General features: G+C 50.8%; 1 protein-coding gene across 1 annotated transcript in view; it reads left to right on the forward strand.

Moving 5' to 3' along the window:
- LOC134649356 (tubby-related protein 4) overlaps nucleotides 1-15,744 on the forward strand; it is a 69,411-nt gene that overhangs the window by 53,322 nt on the left and 345 nt on the right. The window contains exons 9-15 of the mRNA XM_063504070.1: nucleotides 1,334-1,600; nucleotides 2,470-2,581; nucleotides 3,966-4,081; nucleotides 8,468-9,956; nucleotides 10,984-11,149; nucleotides 12,106-12,250; nucleotides 13,745-13,936. Of these exons, the coding sequence (XP_063360140.1) occupies nucleotides 1,334-1,600; nucleotides 2,470-2,581; nucleotides 3,966-4,081; nucleotides 8,468-9,956; nucleotides 10,984-11,149; nucleotides 12,106-12,250; nucleotides 13,745-13,936 (2,487 nt within the window). The remainder of the gene's footprint in view (nucleotides 1-1,333; nucleotides 1,601-2,469; nucleotides 2,582-3,965; nucleotides 4,082-8,467; nucleotides 9,957-10,983; nucleotides 11,150-12,105; nucleotides 12,251-13,744; nucleotides 13,937-15,744) is intronic.

Raw genomic sequence — 15,744 nt, forward strand, 5'->3', positions numbered from 1 at the left:
CCGGCTGCAGCCCGCGCTGGCTAACCTCTTCGCGCACACTATACGGGTAAGCAAGCGCCACTGTTCGTGGGCGTGGGCGGCGCGGTGTGCACGGCGCGCGTGTGGCGCGTGGTGGCGCCGCTGCAGCTGCTGGCGCGAGTGCGCGCGGCGCAGGCGCTCCGGGACCCCGGCGCCGCCAGCAGCCTGCCCATCCCGCCCCGGCTGCAGCCCGCGCTGGCTAACCTCTTCGCGCACACTATACGGGTAAGCAAGCGCCACTGTTCGTGGGCGTGGGCGGCGCGGTGTGCACGGCGCGCGTGTGGCGCGTGGTGGCGGCGCTGCAGCTGCTGGCGCGAGTGCGCGCGGCGCAGGCGCTCCGGAACCCCGGCGCCGCCAGCAGCCTGCCCATCCCGCCCCGGCTGCAGCCCGCGCTGGCTAACCTCTTCGCGCACACTATACGGGTAAGCAAGCGCCACTGTTCGTGGGCGTGGGCGGCGCGGTGTGCACGGCGCGCGTGTGGCGCGTGGTGGCGCCGCTGCAGCTGCTGGCGCGAGTGCGCGCGGCGCAGGCGCTCCGGGACCCCGGCGCCGCCAGCAGCCTGCCCATCCCGCCCCGGCTGCAGCCCGCGCTGGCTAACCTCTTCGCGCACACTATACGGGTAAGCAAGCGCCACTGTTCGTGGGCGTGGGCGGCGCGGTGTGCACGGCGCGCGTGTGGCGCGTGGTGGCGCCGCTGCAGCTGCTGGCGCGAGTGCGCGCGGCGCAGGCGCTCCGGGACCCCGGCGCCGCCAGCAGCCTGCCCATCCCGCCCCGGCTGCAGCCCGCGCTGGCTAACCTCTTCGCGCACACTATACGGGTAAGCAAGCGCCACTTGCACCACCTCACTAACCTGGGGTTAACGCGTTAAACCGTTAACCCACTGTCAAATTGTACCGGTAACCATGGTACCTCCAGGTTTAATCGGTTAACTCCGGGTTAGTGAAGTGCAAGTGGCCCTAACTTATTTAAATATTATAGCGCCGTAAAGTTACAGTGGAAAAAAATTTGGTTGTTTGTGCCCTATCAAATTTTGGGAAAGAAAACTTTTAATTTAACTGTATATTGAAATAAATAAATAATAAATACCTAAATAAAATTATAGGACATTCTTACACAGATTGACTAACAGTACCTAAGCTTAAAAAGGCTTGTGTTATAGGTACTCACTCAGAAAACACCCAAGACTCAGGAACAAATATCTACGCTCATAACACAAATAAATGCCCTTACCAGGCTTCGAACCCAGGACCATCGGCTTCACAGGCAGAGTCACTACACTATGCCTTTAACCATTAAATAACCTTAAACCATTTCAGTGCAACGTGCCAGAATCGCTCGAGCTCCGTCGCTTCGTGTCCCGGCCACCAGGGGGCGCTAGCGGCGGTGGCGGCACCCGCCTGCACTGCACCATGCTGAGGCATGACGATGAGGAAGCTGGCTACACCCTGTACCTTGAGCATCTAGGTGGTTTAGTGCCCCTGTTGAAGGGCCGGAGGACCAGCAAGATTAGGCCGGAGTTTGTCATATTTGATCCTCAGGGCGAAGGTATGATTGAAAAGTCCTCATTTAAACCTATTAAAAATGTCTTATTTCCATAACTGGTTAAGGTTAAGAACTACACTGCATCATGTTAAGCTATGAAGATGAAGAGACCGCGCGGATACACCCTGTACTAGGGGCATCTGGGCGGTCTAGTGCCTTTGCTGAAGGGGCGGCGGGCCAGTGCAAGCAGGGCAATACGTAAATCTGTGTCTGTCTGTGTGTGTGTATGTGTGTTCATATTAATTATTCTGATCTCTTTTGGCAAGATTGCAAAATTTTCATATTTGAATATGACTAAAATTATGAGTGATTTCGTTTACAATAATAATAAAACTCACTTTAATTTATTACAGAGAGCGCGATCCGCAACGCTTGTGTCCGTGAAAGCAGCAGCAGCAGCAGCGGCGCCGGCAGCTCGTCCAGCAGCGCCGGCAGCGGCGCCGGCCGCGCCTCGCCGATGAAACACTCGGATACCTCCGACAGTGACCGGGAGGAAGGTACACAATTACACAACCCTACAACAGCTTATTACAGAGAGCGCGATCCGCAACGCGTGTGTCCGTGAGAGCAGCAGCAGCAGCAGCGGCGCCGACAGCTCGTCCAGCAGCGCCGGCCGCGCCTCGCCGATGAAACACTCGGATACCTCCGACAGTGACCGGGAGGAAGGTACACAATTACACAACCCTACAGCTTATTACAGAGAGCGCGATCCGCAACGCGTGTGTCCGTGAGAGCAGCAGCAGCAGCAGCGGCGCCGACAGCTCGTCCAGCAGCGCCGGCAGCGGCGCCGGCCGCGCCTCGCCGATGAAACACTCGGATACCTCCGACAGTGACCGGGAGGAAGGTACACAATTACACAACCCTACAGCTTATTACAGAGAGCGCGATCCGCAACGCGTGTGTCCGTGAGAGCAGCAGCAGCAGCAGCGGCGCCGGCAGCTCGTCCAGCAGCGCCGGCAGCGGCGCCGGCCGCGCCTCGCCGATGAAACACTCGGATACCTCCGACAGTGACCGGGAGGAAGGTACACAATTACACAACCCTACAGCTTATTACAGAGAGCGCGATCCGCAACGCGTGTGTCCGTGAGAGCAGCAGCAGCAGCAGCGGCGCCGACAGCTCGTCCAGCAGCGCCGGCAGCGGCGCCGGCCGCGCCTCGCCGATGAAACACTCGGACACCTCCGATAGTGACCGGGAGGAAGGTACACAAATACACAACCCTACAGCTTATTACAGAGAGCGCGATCCGCAACGCGTGTGTCCGTGAGAGCAGCAGCAGCAGCAGCGGCGCCGGCAGCTCGTCCAGCAGCGCCGGCAGCGGCGCCGGCCGCGCCTCGCCGATGAAACACTCGGATACCTCCGACAGTGACCGGGAGGAAGGTACACAATTACACAACCCTACAGCTTATTACAGAGATCGCGATCCGCAACGCGTGTGTCCGTGAGAGCAGCAGCAGCAGCAGCGGCGCCGGCAGCTCGTCCAGCAGCGCCGGCAGCGGCGCCGGCCGCGCCTCGCCGATGAAACACTCGGACACCTCCGATAGTGACCGGGAGGAAGGTACACAATTACACAATCCTATACAGCTTATTTACTCCAATCCGCACTGATTTCAAAGTAGCTTGCAGCATGTCCAGTAGTGCCAGCAGCCGGACCAGCCACAACTTATTTATAACCTTACCTATTATTCTCTTGGAATGTATTCCATTTAATTAAGCTATTGCTTATATTGTTTCAAACCTAGGAAAAGGTCAGAATCAAATCAGGCCATTCTATTTTACAACCAACCCATGTACGGGATTGTTATGCCATTTAGGGTTTTTCCTAAATTGGAAATTCTATAGCGTAAGTATTGAACAATCAATTTAGATAGGACTCTAAATGGCGCAACAATCACGGAGCGTGATGGTACATACCTACTCTGACGATGACCACACATTCAGATTAAACCTTTAATACAAAGTGTTTTTTAAGATTCTAAACCAAACCAAATAGGTGTGGCATGGCCCAAAACAACTCGTAATTCAATTTATATATGCTCTACCACTACCAAGCTATAGAGATTTACCCGTTATTTTATTTTATTTATTTATTTATTTAAGAAACAAACAGTCTTTTATAGTTATATATAACACTGGAAATTTTCTTAAAACTAGACTTACAGTTTCCTTAATGAAAATATTTTAACATCATGTTAATTCAAATTGTTTTCTACAGAGTAAAAACAGAGCTATTTGTGCATACAACAATAAACTAAGAGAAAAATAATAATAAAACTAAAATATAAGAGTACCTATCACAGTATTATTTCCACCATAACCTACATTATACGCGTTAGGTAAGGCGACTAGCGACATCTACCGTAAGTGCGTTACACTTCTTAAACGTGAAGCGTGTATGTTGGTCGCAGGCTGTAGCGGGTCCCCGCGCGTGCAGCGGCGGCGGCGCGCGCGCACGCGCCGCAAGCTGCGCGCCGAGCGCGACGACGCGCCCGACGAGCTCGCCTACATCGACTCGCTGCCCGAGGTGGGTATCTACGCCATTAGACCATTGTCACAACAATAGGCTACATGACTAATTTTTTTTATGGTATCAGTCGATCGGGTTTGTTTTTAGGATCAAATGTCTATATGGGACCCATTGCATTAAAGTAACACAAAAGTCAGAAATTGTATATTAAATATATTAGAAACGGGTCACTCACGTATTTTAAGTCGAAAAACGCTCGACATGTTTCACTTCGTACAGAGAAGTGTCATCAGGAGCTTGCGTTTACGGCGGCGGCGGCGGCGGGTTTTTCGACTTAAAATACGTGAGTGACCCGTTTCTAATATATTTAATATGTCTTTGTCTCACGGAAGTTTTGTCAGAAATTGTAGTCAAAGTCCGACAGTCGCACTTCACTCGCGAAACGCCCTATACAAAACGGCCAGAGGCCGTGACGTCATCGCCCACGTTGTAGTATGGACAAAACAAGAAAATTGCGTTTTTGTCGGTGAAATATTGCGTTTATGTATATAATTGCTATACAATATTTTTTTTTGGTGAAATGTAAGGAATCGAATGGTACCCTTACTTTTATCGTTTTTGGCTTCGGTATCGGTTTTCGCCGACGTACGTGGCGCACTACAATACCGGGCACTAAGGTGGCCTCTCATACAAAATGCGTCGGTCGCAGCCCGACGTACGTGGCGCACTACAATACCGGGCACCGTAGGTGCCCTCTCTCATACTAAATGCGTCGGGCGTAGCCCGACGTACGGGGCGCACTACAATGCCGGGCACTAAGGTGGCCTCTCATACTAAATGCGTCGGTCGCAGCCCGACATACGGGGCGGACTACAATGCCGGGCACTAAGGTGGTCTCTCATACTAAATGCGTCGGGCGTAGCCCGACGTACGGGGCGCACTACAATACCGGGCACCGCAGGTGCCTTCATACTAAATGCGTCGGTCGCAGCCCGACGTACGTGGCGCACTACAATACCGGGCGCCGTAGGTGCCCTCTCTCATATTAAATGCGTCGGGCCTAGCCCGACGTACGTGGCGCACTACAATGCTGGGCACCGAAGGTGCCCTCATACTAAATGCGTAGCCCGACGTACGGGGCGTACTACAATGCCGGGCACTAAAGGTGGCCTCTCATACTAAATGCGTCGGACGTAGCCCGACGTACGTGGCGCACTACAATACCGGGCACCATAGGTGCCCTCTCTCATATTAAATGCGTCGGGCGTAGCCCGACGTACGTGGCGCACTACAATACCGGGCACTAAGGTGGCCTCTCATACTAAATGCGTCGGACGTAGCCCGACGTACGGGGCGCACTACAATGCCGGGCACCGCAGGTATCCTCATACTAAATGCGTCGGTCGCAGCCCGACGTACGTGGCGCACTACAATACCGGGCACCGTAGGTGCCCTCTCTCATACTAAATGCGTCGGACGTAGCCCGACGTACGGGGCGCACTACAATGCCGGGCACTAAGGTGGCCTCTCATACTAAATGCGTCGGACGTAGCCCGACGTACGGGGCGCACTACAATGCCGGGCACCGCAGGTATCCTCATACTAAATGCGTCGGTCGCAGCCCGACGTACGTGGCGCACTACAATACCGGGCACCGTAGGTGCCCTCTCTCATACTAAATGCGTCGGACGTAGCCCGACGTACGGGGCGCACTACAATGCCGGGCACTAAGGTGGACTCTCATACTAAATGCGTCGGACGTAGCCCGACGAAGCACGGTATAATTCCGGGCACCGAAGGTGCCTCCATACTAAAAGAGTCGGGCGTAGCCCATGCAACGTACGGGGCTGGCTCTAATGCCGGGTGCTCACCTGCCCATACTAACTTCCTGCGATCCTGTGCTCAAGCCGTTCCCACACAAAAATAATGTAATCTGACTTCAGATATTAAATTACGAAAGTATAACCCCAAAATGAATTAAATAAAAAATAAGTTCAAAAACTAAAACCCGACTACTGAAAAATTGCGCTCTTAAAAGTATGAAACAAGAAAACATTTCATCTCAAAATCGCATTTAGAAAATATTTTATGTTTATTATCTTTTAAATAAGAGATATTCAGAGGATAAGCCGTGGTCGTATGCCACTTAGGTACCTACCCATTAAACAACACAATACAGTAAATAACTAAGCTATATCATAAACTGTAAAGTATAGTGGCATACGACCACGGCTATCCTCTGAATATCTCTTATTTAAAAGATAATAAATATAAAATATTTTCTAAATGCGATTTTAAAATGAAATGTTTTCTTGTTTCATACTTTTAAGAGCGCAATTTTTCAGTAGTCGGGTTTTAGTTATTGAACTTATTTTTTATAAACAACAGATATGCTTGTGACAGAAAACCCCGCTCTTCCAGACAAATGCAGGGTTTAAACCAATATGTTTGTGTATATAAATCTATCTATCTAACACTAAAGACTTAAAACTTAATCACAGAACAATTTTATAAGTGACTAAATGCGAAGGCCGAAGGCCGAACTCCGCGTAGGGCCGAAGTCCCGAAGCGTCCAGGATGTCAGTTCTTAAGTCGTAGTAGTAGTCGCTCGGTAGGGTGCCCAGAATGCCACCTTTATCAAAGTAGGCTTAATTTCTAAAGTTAAAAACGCGAGCGTAATGAGCGCGAATTTTTTTGATAGAAAATAATTGAGAGAGGCTATGTCACGGACACAGCCGCAATGGTTTACGTTAAATTTTGGTGTGGATATCTAATACGAAAGCCGAAGGCCGAGCTCCATGTAGGGCCGAAGGCCCAAAGCGTACAGGCTGTCAGTGCTTAAACACAGAACAATAGTATAAGTGTCTAAATGCGAAGGCCGAAGGCCGAGCTTCACGTAAAGTCGAAGGCCCGAAGCGTCCAGGATGTCAGAGGGCCTACCGCGAACCACGTTCGACGTGTTGCCTCTTTGTCGCACTTGTAAATACGAACGTAAGTGTGACAGGGAGGTAACACGTCGAACGTGGTTCGCGGTAGGCCCTCAGTGCTTAATCACAGAACAATATATGGTATCTGCAGTGTTTAAATGCGAAGGCCGAAGGCCGAGCTCCGCGTAGGGCCGAAGGCCCGAAGCGTCCAGGATGTCAGTGCTTAAGTCGTAGTAGTAGTCGCTCGGTAGGAAGCCCAGAATGCCACCTTTATCAAATTAGGCTTAACCTTTAAAAGCGTATTAAAACGCGAGCGTAGCGAGCGCGAAATTTTTTTGATAGAAAAAAATTTAAAGAGGCTATGTCAGTGACACAGCCGCAATGGTTTACGTGAAATTTTGGTGTGGATATCTAATGCGAAAGCCGAAGGCCGAGCTCCATGTAGGGCCGAAGGCCCGAAGCGTCCAGGCTGTCAGTGCTTAAACAATAAACACGGAACAATAGTATAAATTGCAAGTCCCCAATTGTTTGACATTTACAAAGACATAATATTTAAAAACTTTCGCGTTTTGAACACATATTAACTCACATTTATAGACGGGCCTATCTCGAAATTTATTTTATTACCTTTATTTACCGACGTTTCGACACAGGTTTCACTGGTCGTGGTCGCGGCTAACTGATGTCCCAACAAAATGTCAAAACAGAGATTTGTGCAAGTTTGGGGTAGACATCATATTTTCAAACCACCCACTTCACATAATGTTAATTATTGTCAATAGACCCGCGATAGACCCGTCTATAAATGTGATTTAATATGTATTTGCAAAGACGTTTGACATTGACTAAGAAAAATGTTGTTTTTTTTGTTACAAAATACCTACACAAAAAAAAGTTTGCACCACTTTCTTAAGTTAGCGCCATAAGATTCAGGTGCAAACATAACTTAATTGAGTGTAGTGGCCACCGCCCTCCACCCCCCTTTTAGGGGTTGAATTTTTCTAGCCTAAAATATGGCCAGGGATTTTCTTGACAGATTAGTAAAGTTTTCATGAAAATCCGTTCAGCCGTTTTCACGTGATGCGCGGTCAAATAAACAGACAAACAGATAAACAGACAAACAGACGAAAATTCTAAAAACTGTTGGACCGTGTTCTGTTATCGATTCTAAGTATCCCCAGCCAACTTTTTTTCGAATATCTTCCATGTACAGACTTTCGACCCTCTTCAGCTTTATTATATGTATAGATAATCATACGAGGTGGTTAGGTTCTTCTGTAGGTCCTAGTGAACAACTTTTAACATGTGGCAAATTCGGTAATCGTGAAAAACATTGTCTTCAGTGCTTGAGTAATGCACCCATCTTAGGTACCTGCCATTTTTTATACGGTCACGAGTTATAAAGGCTCGTAACCTAGCTGTGATCTAGTTTTTTTATTATTTCTTTTTCGTTCAGGCAATCAGGTATGTAACCATTTGCCTAGTAGGTAATTAAATCTTTATTTATTTGTTCCAGGATGTGCGATTAGTGGAAGTAACCTCTAATATCTGGGGCACAAAGTTCAAAATGCACGGTCTAGTCAAGAACGTGCCCGCCAACCTCGGGCAGGTGACCTACAAGACGTCGCTCCTGCACCTGCAGCCGCGGCAGATGACGCTCACCATCGCCGAGCTGCGCGACGACCAGGCGCCAGCTCCCGATCCCAATTTCAACCCTAACATATTCTCAGAGGACGAAGAGGAGGTGTTCCCCGACAGGCGCAAGGCGCTCGCGGACCGCGCCAACTCCAACGTGCCCGCCCCGGCCGAGGTCACAACCACCAACCATAATAACAACGCTCACGCGTCGCTAGCGCGCGCCGAATCCTACGACGAGTTCCCGTACATCGACACGGCCGAGCCCGCGCCCGTGCGCCGCGTCGGCACCCCGCCCGTCCCCAGCCGCCACGCCATCTCCCCGCTGCGCTGCGAGGGCTCCGTCCCGACGCTCCAATCTCCCAAGAATGCCGTCGCCCCGACTGACATCATCTTCGAGCGACCCTCCCCTCAGACCGTCACGTGCGGCGGCGGCCGCGGCGACTTCTGCGGCGGACGGACCGACTACACCGTCCGCGGCGACAATGTTTCCTTGAAAGGGAATCTATCCAACATAGATCAGCAGTTCAGCCTCAATCTAAGTTTGGAACCCAGCCGGCAGGTCACAATAAAGAAATGCGACAGCCACGTCACCGACAACTGCCTCTCGAAACTCCGCAAAAACATTTGCGCGCGCGGCGAGTCCGCCTCCTACGAAGTGAACACTAGGATACTCAAGTCGCTCTGCAACAAGAACTACGAGCACGAGGTCCACCCGGACGCGATGGGCAGACGCGAGACGCTCAGGAGTCTACAGAAGGGCGAGGACTTGAAGTTTATCGACGAGGAAACTCCGGTGGAACCCGGCGGCGCGAGCGCGAGGGAGCCGCGCGTGCAGCGGACCACCACCGTCGTGCCGATCAGTCCCGTGTGCGGCAGCGTCCCCGTCTACGACACCATGACGCGCAGCTGCAGCGTCGGCTACCTGGACATGGTGGATCCGGCGGTGCTCCACTCGCGGGTGTCGGTCGCGGCGCTGCGGGAGCCGCCGCGCCGCCTCGTGCTCGTCGGCGACTCGGGCCGGCGCCGCCGCCGCCGCCGCGAGCGCCCGCAGGACGCCAACAGACCGACTCTAAAGAGATGCGGCAAATCTCGAAGCCTCGACTCGAGCGAGCTGTCGCTAGAGAAGAAGCAGACTCGGCAGTCCCGCCTGGACACGCTGGAGCCGCGCTTGGAGAGGGAACAGCGGCGCGACTACCCGGTGTGCACGGCGTGCCGGCTCGTGTCGCCGTACGACCGGCGCGACGTGGACGCCGCCACGTACGTGTGCGTGGCGTGCGAGCCGCGCGCGCCGCCGCCGCCCCGGCCCGCGCCGCCCGACCCGCGCGCGCCCAACACCGACAGCGACTCCGACTACAGCAAGTATTATAGTTAGTATGACGTAGTTGCTTTACCGCCCCGCCATACGACGGTAACGTACCCGGGACCAAAGTGGTAGCTTACCCTGTAGGTGTAGAGCACCCGTGTAGACGGTGCAAGATAACCGACCTCCTGGTACGGCCCGCGTTAGGCTCAAATGAAACGTCGTTCCTTTCACACACAAATGCACCCGATAAAATGGAATAAACGCTTCTTTTGAGCTATTTAATGAGCTATAATCTCTAAAGTCTATTTTTTTATTCGGTAGACTAAAATGACATTTCATAGTATGAAATGACATTTTATGTTCATACTATGAACTGTCATTTCAGTCTACAGAATAAAAAAATAGACTTTACCGCCCCAGTAAATTTATAATAACCCTATTCCATCGACTTGTCTATTATAACCTGACATTTCAATTTCTGTAGTCTCTAGGACACATCGTAAGTTTTTGATTGACCTATAATTCACGATGAATTGTTAGTGTCAGATAAAAGTCAAATTGATGAAAAAGGGCCCTTATACCTCCTGGCCATTTGTTCCTCAAATTAGTATCGAGCCTTAGAACTGCGCTTTTCAGATGAAAGCTTTTCGAATTCTTGAGCACGAGCTGCATGTAGTTATCCTTGAAACGGCTGTTAGACTCGCGCACCGAGGACTCCCGCCTAGCACTTTGGTCGGGCAGTCTACCATTTCACTATCACATCACAAGTTGGCGCGATATTTATATGTATAATTCTCGTATAAAATCCGCGCTAGCTTTTGTGAATCATCCTATAATGTCACCAATCGGTCGATCAATTTAATTTGATCGATTTATTGTTGTGGCAGTACATACATATTTTGTTTTACATTTTGTCTAGTCCAGGCAGGTATTCATAAAGATACCTACAGTCAATACCTGTTGAAGTTTCAAGATTTTTTATAACGTAGATATTTTGCGGTCAACTATTCAGTGCCATTATTTTCTACCTGGATTAGCCAAAACGCAAAGACCCGTAACCATTACATTTATTAAAATCCCTATGTGAGCAGGTTCACTGGAGCAGCTAGCGCTGCGGCTGTTGGCGTCTCGCTCTCGCAGTTCGCGAGAGAGAGAGAGCAGCTCAGCGCCGGCGTCGCCCCGCCCCGCGCGCTCCACGCCCGCCTCCCCCGCGCCCGCGCCGCGCCGCATAAGATACTCTTCGGCCTCGCCTATTAGGTAATAGCAAAAAAATCATCATTAATAAACTTAACGTCAGGCTGCCATAATAAGTCATGTATTTACTTACCTAAATTAACCAGCCTAAATAATAATTAAGATTTATCGGTATCGGTACTAACCGCTCTTAATTGGTCTTTAGTGCCACTCACTACTTCAACACTCATATTATAAGCCCGTATGATTTGTGGTTCTCAGATACGGAATAATTATATTTTTATTCCAACACAAAACAACACATGGCGACCCTAACAGTCTTATGTATGCCATTCAGTCAGTTTCTAGACTACATTTAAGCAACCAGTGGAACTGAATCACTCTTTTGAAACACATAAAAACATCTATTTAAATAACGTGCACTTCAAAAATGCTGTGCTTAAAAAATGGGTCAAGTAAATATATTTCACTAGAACTATAATATTCCATTTATAGTCTTTTGTGTTATAGGTTTGCCCAAGCTAGGCTTAGATGAGACTGACGTTATACGGATTTTAAACTCTCCCGTTTTGCACACATATTTAATTACACAAACGGGTCTACCGCGATATAATTTAATTGTTTTTACCTTTAATTCCGACGTTTCAGCTGAGTTGCACCAGCTGTGGTCACGGAAAGACTGACGTCCCAACAAATGTCAACGGAGATATTAATAAAACACCACTAAACTACCCGAAATTAGTTAATAAAAATGTTCGGGGTAGACAAAGAAATTGCAGCTACCTAATTTTTTTATTTTTTAGTTTATTAACTAATTTCGGGTAGTTTAGTGGTGTTTTATTAATATCTCCGTTGACATTTGTTGGGACGTCAGTGTTTCCGTGACCACAGCTGGTGCAACTCAGCTGAAACGTCGGAATTAAAGGTAAAAACAATTAAATTATATCGCGGTAGACCCGTTTGTGTAATTAAATATGTTATACGGATTGTTCAAAGATATTTGTTCCTTACCTTGACAGACAACTACTGAATTCACCGCTCCTATCGCGGCGGCGTAAGAAGCCGTCCGAGAGTTCAGACGACGAGGGCTCGGGCTACAGCGAGGTCAACGGCCGCAACTACCGCGACCTCGAGAGCTTCCAGAAGGCTCAGCTCAGGAACAAGGTAACTGCCATACAGTGCTGATCCTACTGCTGTCGTAAGAAGCCGGCAGAGAGTTCAGACGAGTGCTCGGGCTACAGCGAGGTCAACGGCCGCAACTACCGCGACCTCGAGAGCTTCCAGAAGGGTCAGCTCAGGAACAAGGTAACTGCCATACAGTGCTGATCCTACTGCTGTCGTAAGAAGCCGGCAGAGAGTTCAGACGAGTGCTCGGGCTACAACGAGGTCAACGGCCGCAACTACCGCGACCTCGAGAGCTTCCAGGAGGCTCAGCTCAGGAACAAGGTAACTGCCATACAGTGCTGATCCTACTGCTGTCGTAAGAAGCCGGCAGAGAGTTCAGACGAGTGCTCGGGCTACAGCGAGGTCAACGGCCGCAACTACCGCGACCTCGAGAGCTTCCAGAAGGGTCAGCTCAGGAACAAGGTAACTGCCATACAGTGCTGATCCTACTGCTGTCGTAAGAAGCCGGCAGAGAGTTCAGACGAGTGCTCGGGCTACAGCGAGGTCAACGGCCGCAACTACCGCGACCTCGAGAGCTTCCAGAAGGGTCAGCTCAGGAACAAGGTAACTGCCATACAGTGCTGATCCTACTGCTGTCGTAAGAAGCCGGCAGAGAGTTCAGACGAGTGCTCGGGCTACAGCGAGGTCAACGGCCGCAACTACCGCGACCTCGAGAGCTTCCAGAAGGGTCAGCTCAGGAACAAGGTAACTGCCATACAGTGCTGATCCTACTGCTGTCGTAAGAAGATCTGTCAGCTCCCACGGCTCATATATGAGCCAGAACGCTTATGGTGACGTCATATCGTGGGATTCGACAGGTTAATACATAGGTAATAAACATAATTTTGGGGGGTGTGGGTGTCAAACGAATGCTATATACGTATTTGCAACTACTGTAATTCATATATCGTTCTAATGAACATACTTGTAAGTACCTAAATATGAACAAAATATACCTTTATCAGTACCAAGGACCATAACCAATATAATAACCACTAATATAATATTGGTTATGGTCCTTGTCAGTAGGTACTTAAAGTCAGCGCAGATCGTCCCTTCCTTTTCTATCTAATGGGCATTAGCAATAGCTAGCACTATTGACCGCCGTATCAATCCACTTCTTATGAGAGTTAGGTATGACTCAAAAAAGTAGGTATCAACAACTTTACTACTACCTTTTTTTTTAAAATTATATATTCTTTTTTTTTATTCGTTTTTTTTTTCTTCTTTATTATTTCCAATACACCTCTATAATTTTATTTAATAATTCATATTACATGTCAAATCACAAACAAAAAAGAAAGTAAATTAAACCTATGCTAACACAAAACTAAAACTAAAAACTAAATATAAAAAACTTCCCCCAAATCACTCCCTTCCGGCATGGTCGCAAAAACGCTAGCGGCGTTGCCCCTCTGCACCGCCAGGCTTAGCCTCTGCGCCAGGCTTAGCCTCTGCCTACCTTCAAAAATATGCATATGTTCTCATTCCCAGTTAAAACGTGCCGGCGGCACGGTGGCGGCAGCTGCGACTGCCGAACCTCGAGCCGGGTCGCGGCGGCAGCTCGTCATGCACAACAAGGCGCCCATGTGGAACGAGAACAGCCAGGTGTACCAGCTCGACTTCGGCGGCCGCGTCACGCAGGAGTCCGCCAAGAACTTCCAGATAGAGTACCACGGGAAACAGGTGAGGACATGTCGCTAGAGCTCGTCACAACAAGCCCGTGTGGAACGAGAACAGCCAGGTGTACCAGCTCGACTTCGGCGGCCGCGTCACGCAGGAGTCCGCCAAGAACTTCCAGATAGAGTACCACGGGAAACAGGTGAGGACATGTCGCTAGAGCTCGTCACAACAAGCCCGTGTGGAACGAGAACAGCCAGGTGTACCAGCTCGACTTCGGCGGCCGCGTCACGCAGGAGTCCGCCAAGAACTTCCAGATAGAGTACCACGGGAAACAGGTGAGGACATGTCGCTAGAGCTCGTCACAACAAGCCCGTGTGGAACGAGAACAGCCAGGTGTACCAGCTCGACTTCGGGGGCCGCGTCACGCAGGAGTCCGCCAAGAACTTCCAGATAGAGTACCACGGGAAACAGGTGAGGACATGTCGCTAGAGCTCGTCACAACAAGCCCGTGTGGAACGAGAACAGCCAGGTGTACCAGCTCGACTTCGGCGGCCGCGTCACGCAGGAGTCCGCCAAGAACTTCCAGATAGAGTACCACGGGAAACAGGTGAGGACATGTCGCTAGAGCTCGTCACAACAAGCCCGTGTGGAACGAGAACAGCCAGGTGTACCAGCTCGACTTCGGGGGCCGCGTCACGCAGGAGTCCGCCAAGAACTTCCAGATAGAGTACCACGGGAAACAGGTGAGGACATGTCGCTAGAGCTCGTCACAACAAGCCCGTGTGGAACGAGAACAGCCAGGTGTACCAGCTCGACTTCGGGGGCCGCGTCACGCAGGAGTCCGCCAAGAACTTCCAGATAGAGTACCACGGGAAACAGGTGAGGACATGTCGCTAGAGCTCGTCACAACAAGCCCGTGTGGAACGAGAACAGCCAGGTGTACCAGCTCGACTTCGGGGGCCGCGTCACGCAGGAGTCCGCCAAGAACTTCCAGATAGAGTACCACGGGAAACAGGTGAGGACATGTCACTAGAGCTCGTCGCAACAAGCCCGTGTGGAACGAGAACAGCCAGGTGTACCAGCTCGACTTCGGCGGCCGCGTCACGCAGGAGTCCGCCAAGAACTTCCAGATCGAGTACCACGGGAAACAGGTGAGGACATGTCACTAGAGCTCGTCGCAACAAGCCCGTGTGGAACGAGAACAGCCAGGTGTACCAGCTCGACTTCGGCGGCCGCGTCACGCAGGAGTCCGCCAAGAACTTCCAGATCGAGTACCACGGGAAACAGGTGAGGACATGTCACTAGAGCTCGTCGCAACAAGCCCGTGTGGAACGAGAACAGCCAGGTGTACCAGCTCGACTTCGGCGGCCGCGTCACGCAGGAGTCCGCCAAGAACTTCCAGATCGAGTACCACGGGAAACAGGTGAGGACATGTCACTAGAGCTCGTCGCAACAAGCCCGTGTGGAACGAGAACAGCCAGGTGTACCAGCTCGACTTCGGCGGCCGCGTCACGCAGGAGTCCGCCAAGAACTTCCAGATCGAGTACCACGGGAAACAGGTGAGGACATGTCACTAGAGCTCGTCGCAACAAGCCCGTGTGGAACGAGAACAGCCAGGTGTACCAGCTCGACTTCGGCGGCCGCGTCACGCAGGAGTCCGCCAAGAACTTCCAGATCGAGTACCACGGGAAACAGGTGAGGACATGTCACTAGAGCTCGTCGCAACAAGCCCGTGTGGAACGAGAACAGCCAGGTGTACCAGCTCGACTTCGGCGGCCGCGTCACGCAGGAGTCCGCCAAGAACTTTCAGATCGAGTACCACGGGAAACAGGTTCATTCATCATTACCTATACTCGTAAATTATAATCCTA

This window comes from Cydia amplana, chromosome 7, assembly GCF_948474715.1.
Source record: "Cydia amplana chromosome 7, ilCydAmpl1.1, whole genome shotgun sequence".
Taxonomy (NCBI): Eukaryota; Metazoa; Arthropoda; class Insecta; order Lepidoptera; family Tortricidae; genus Cydia; species Cydia amplana.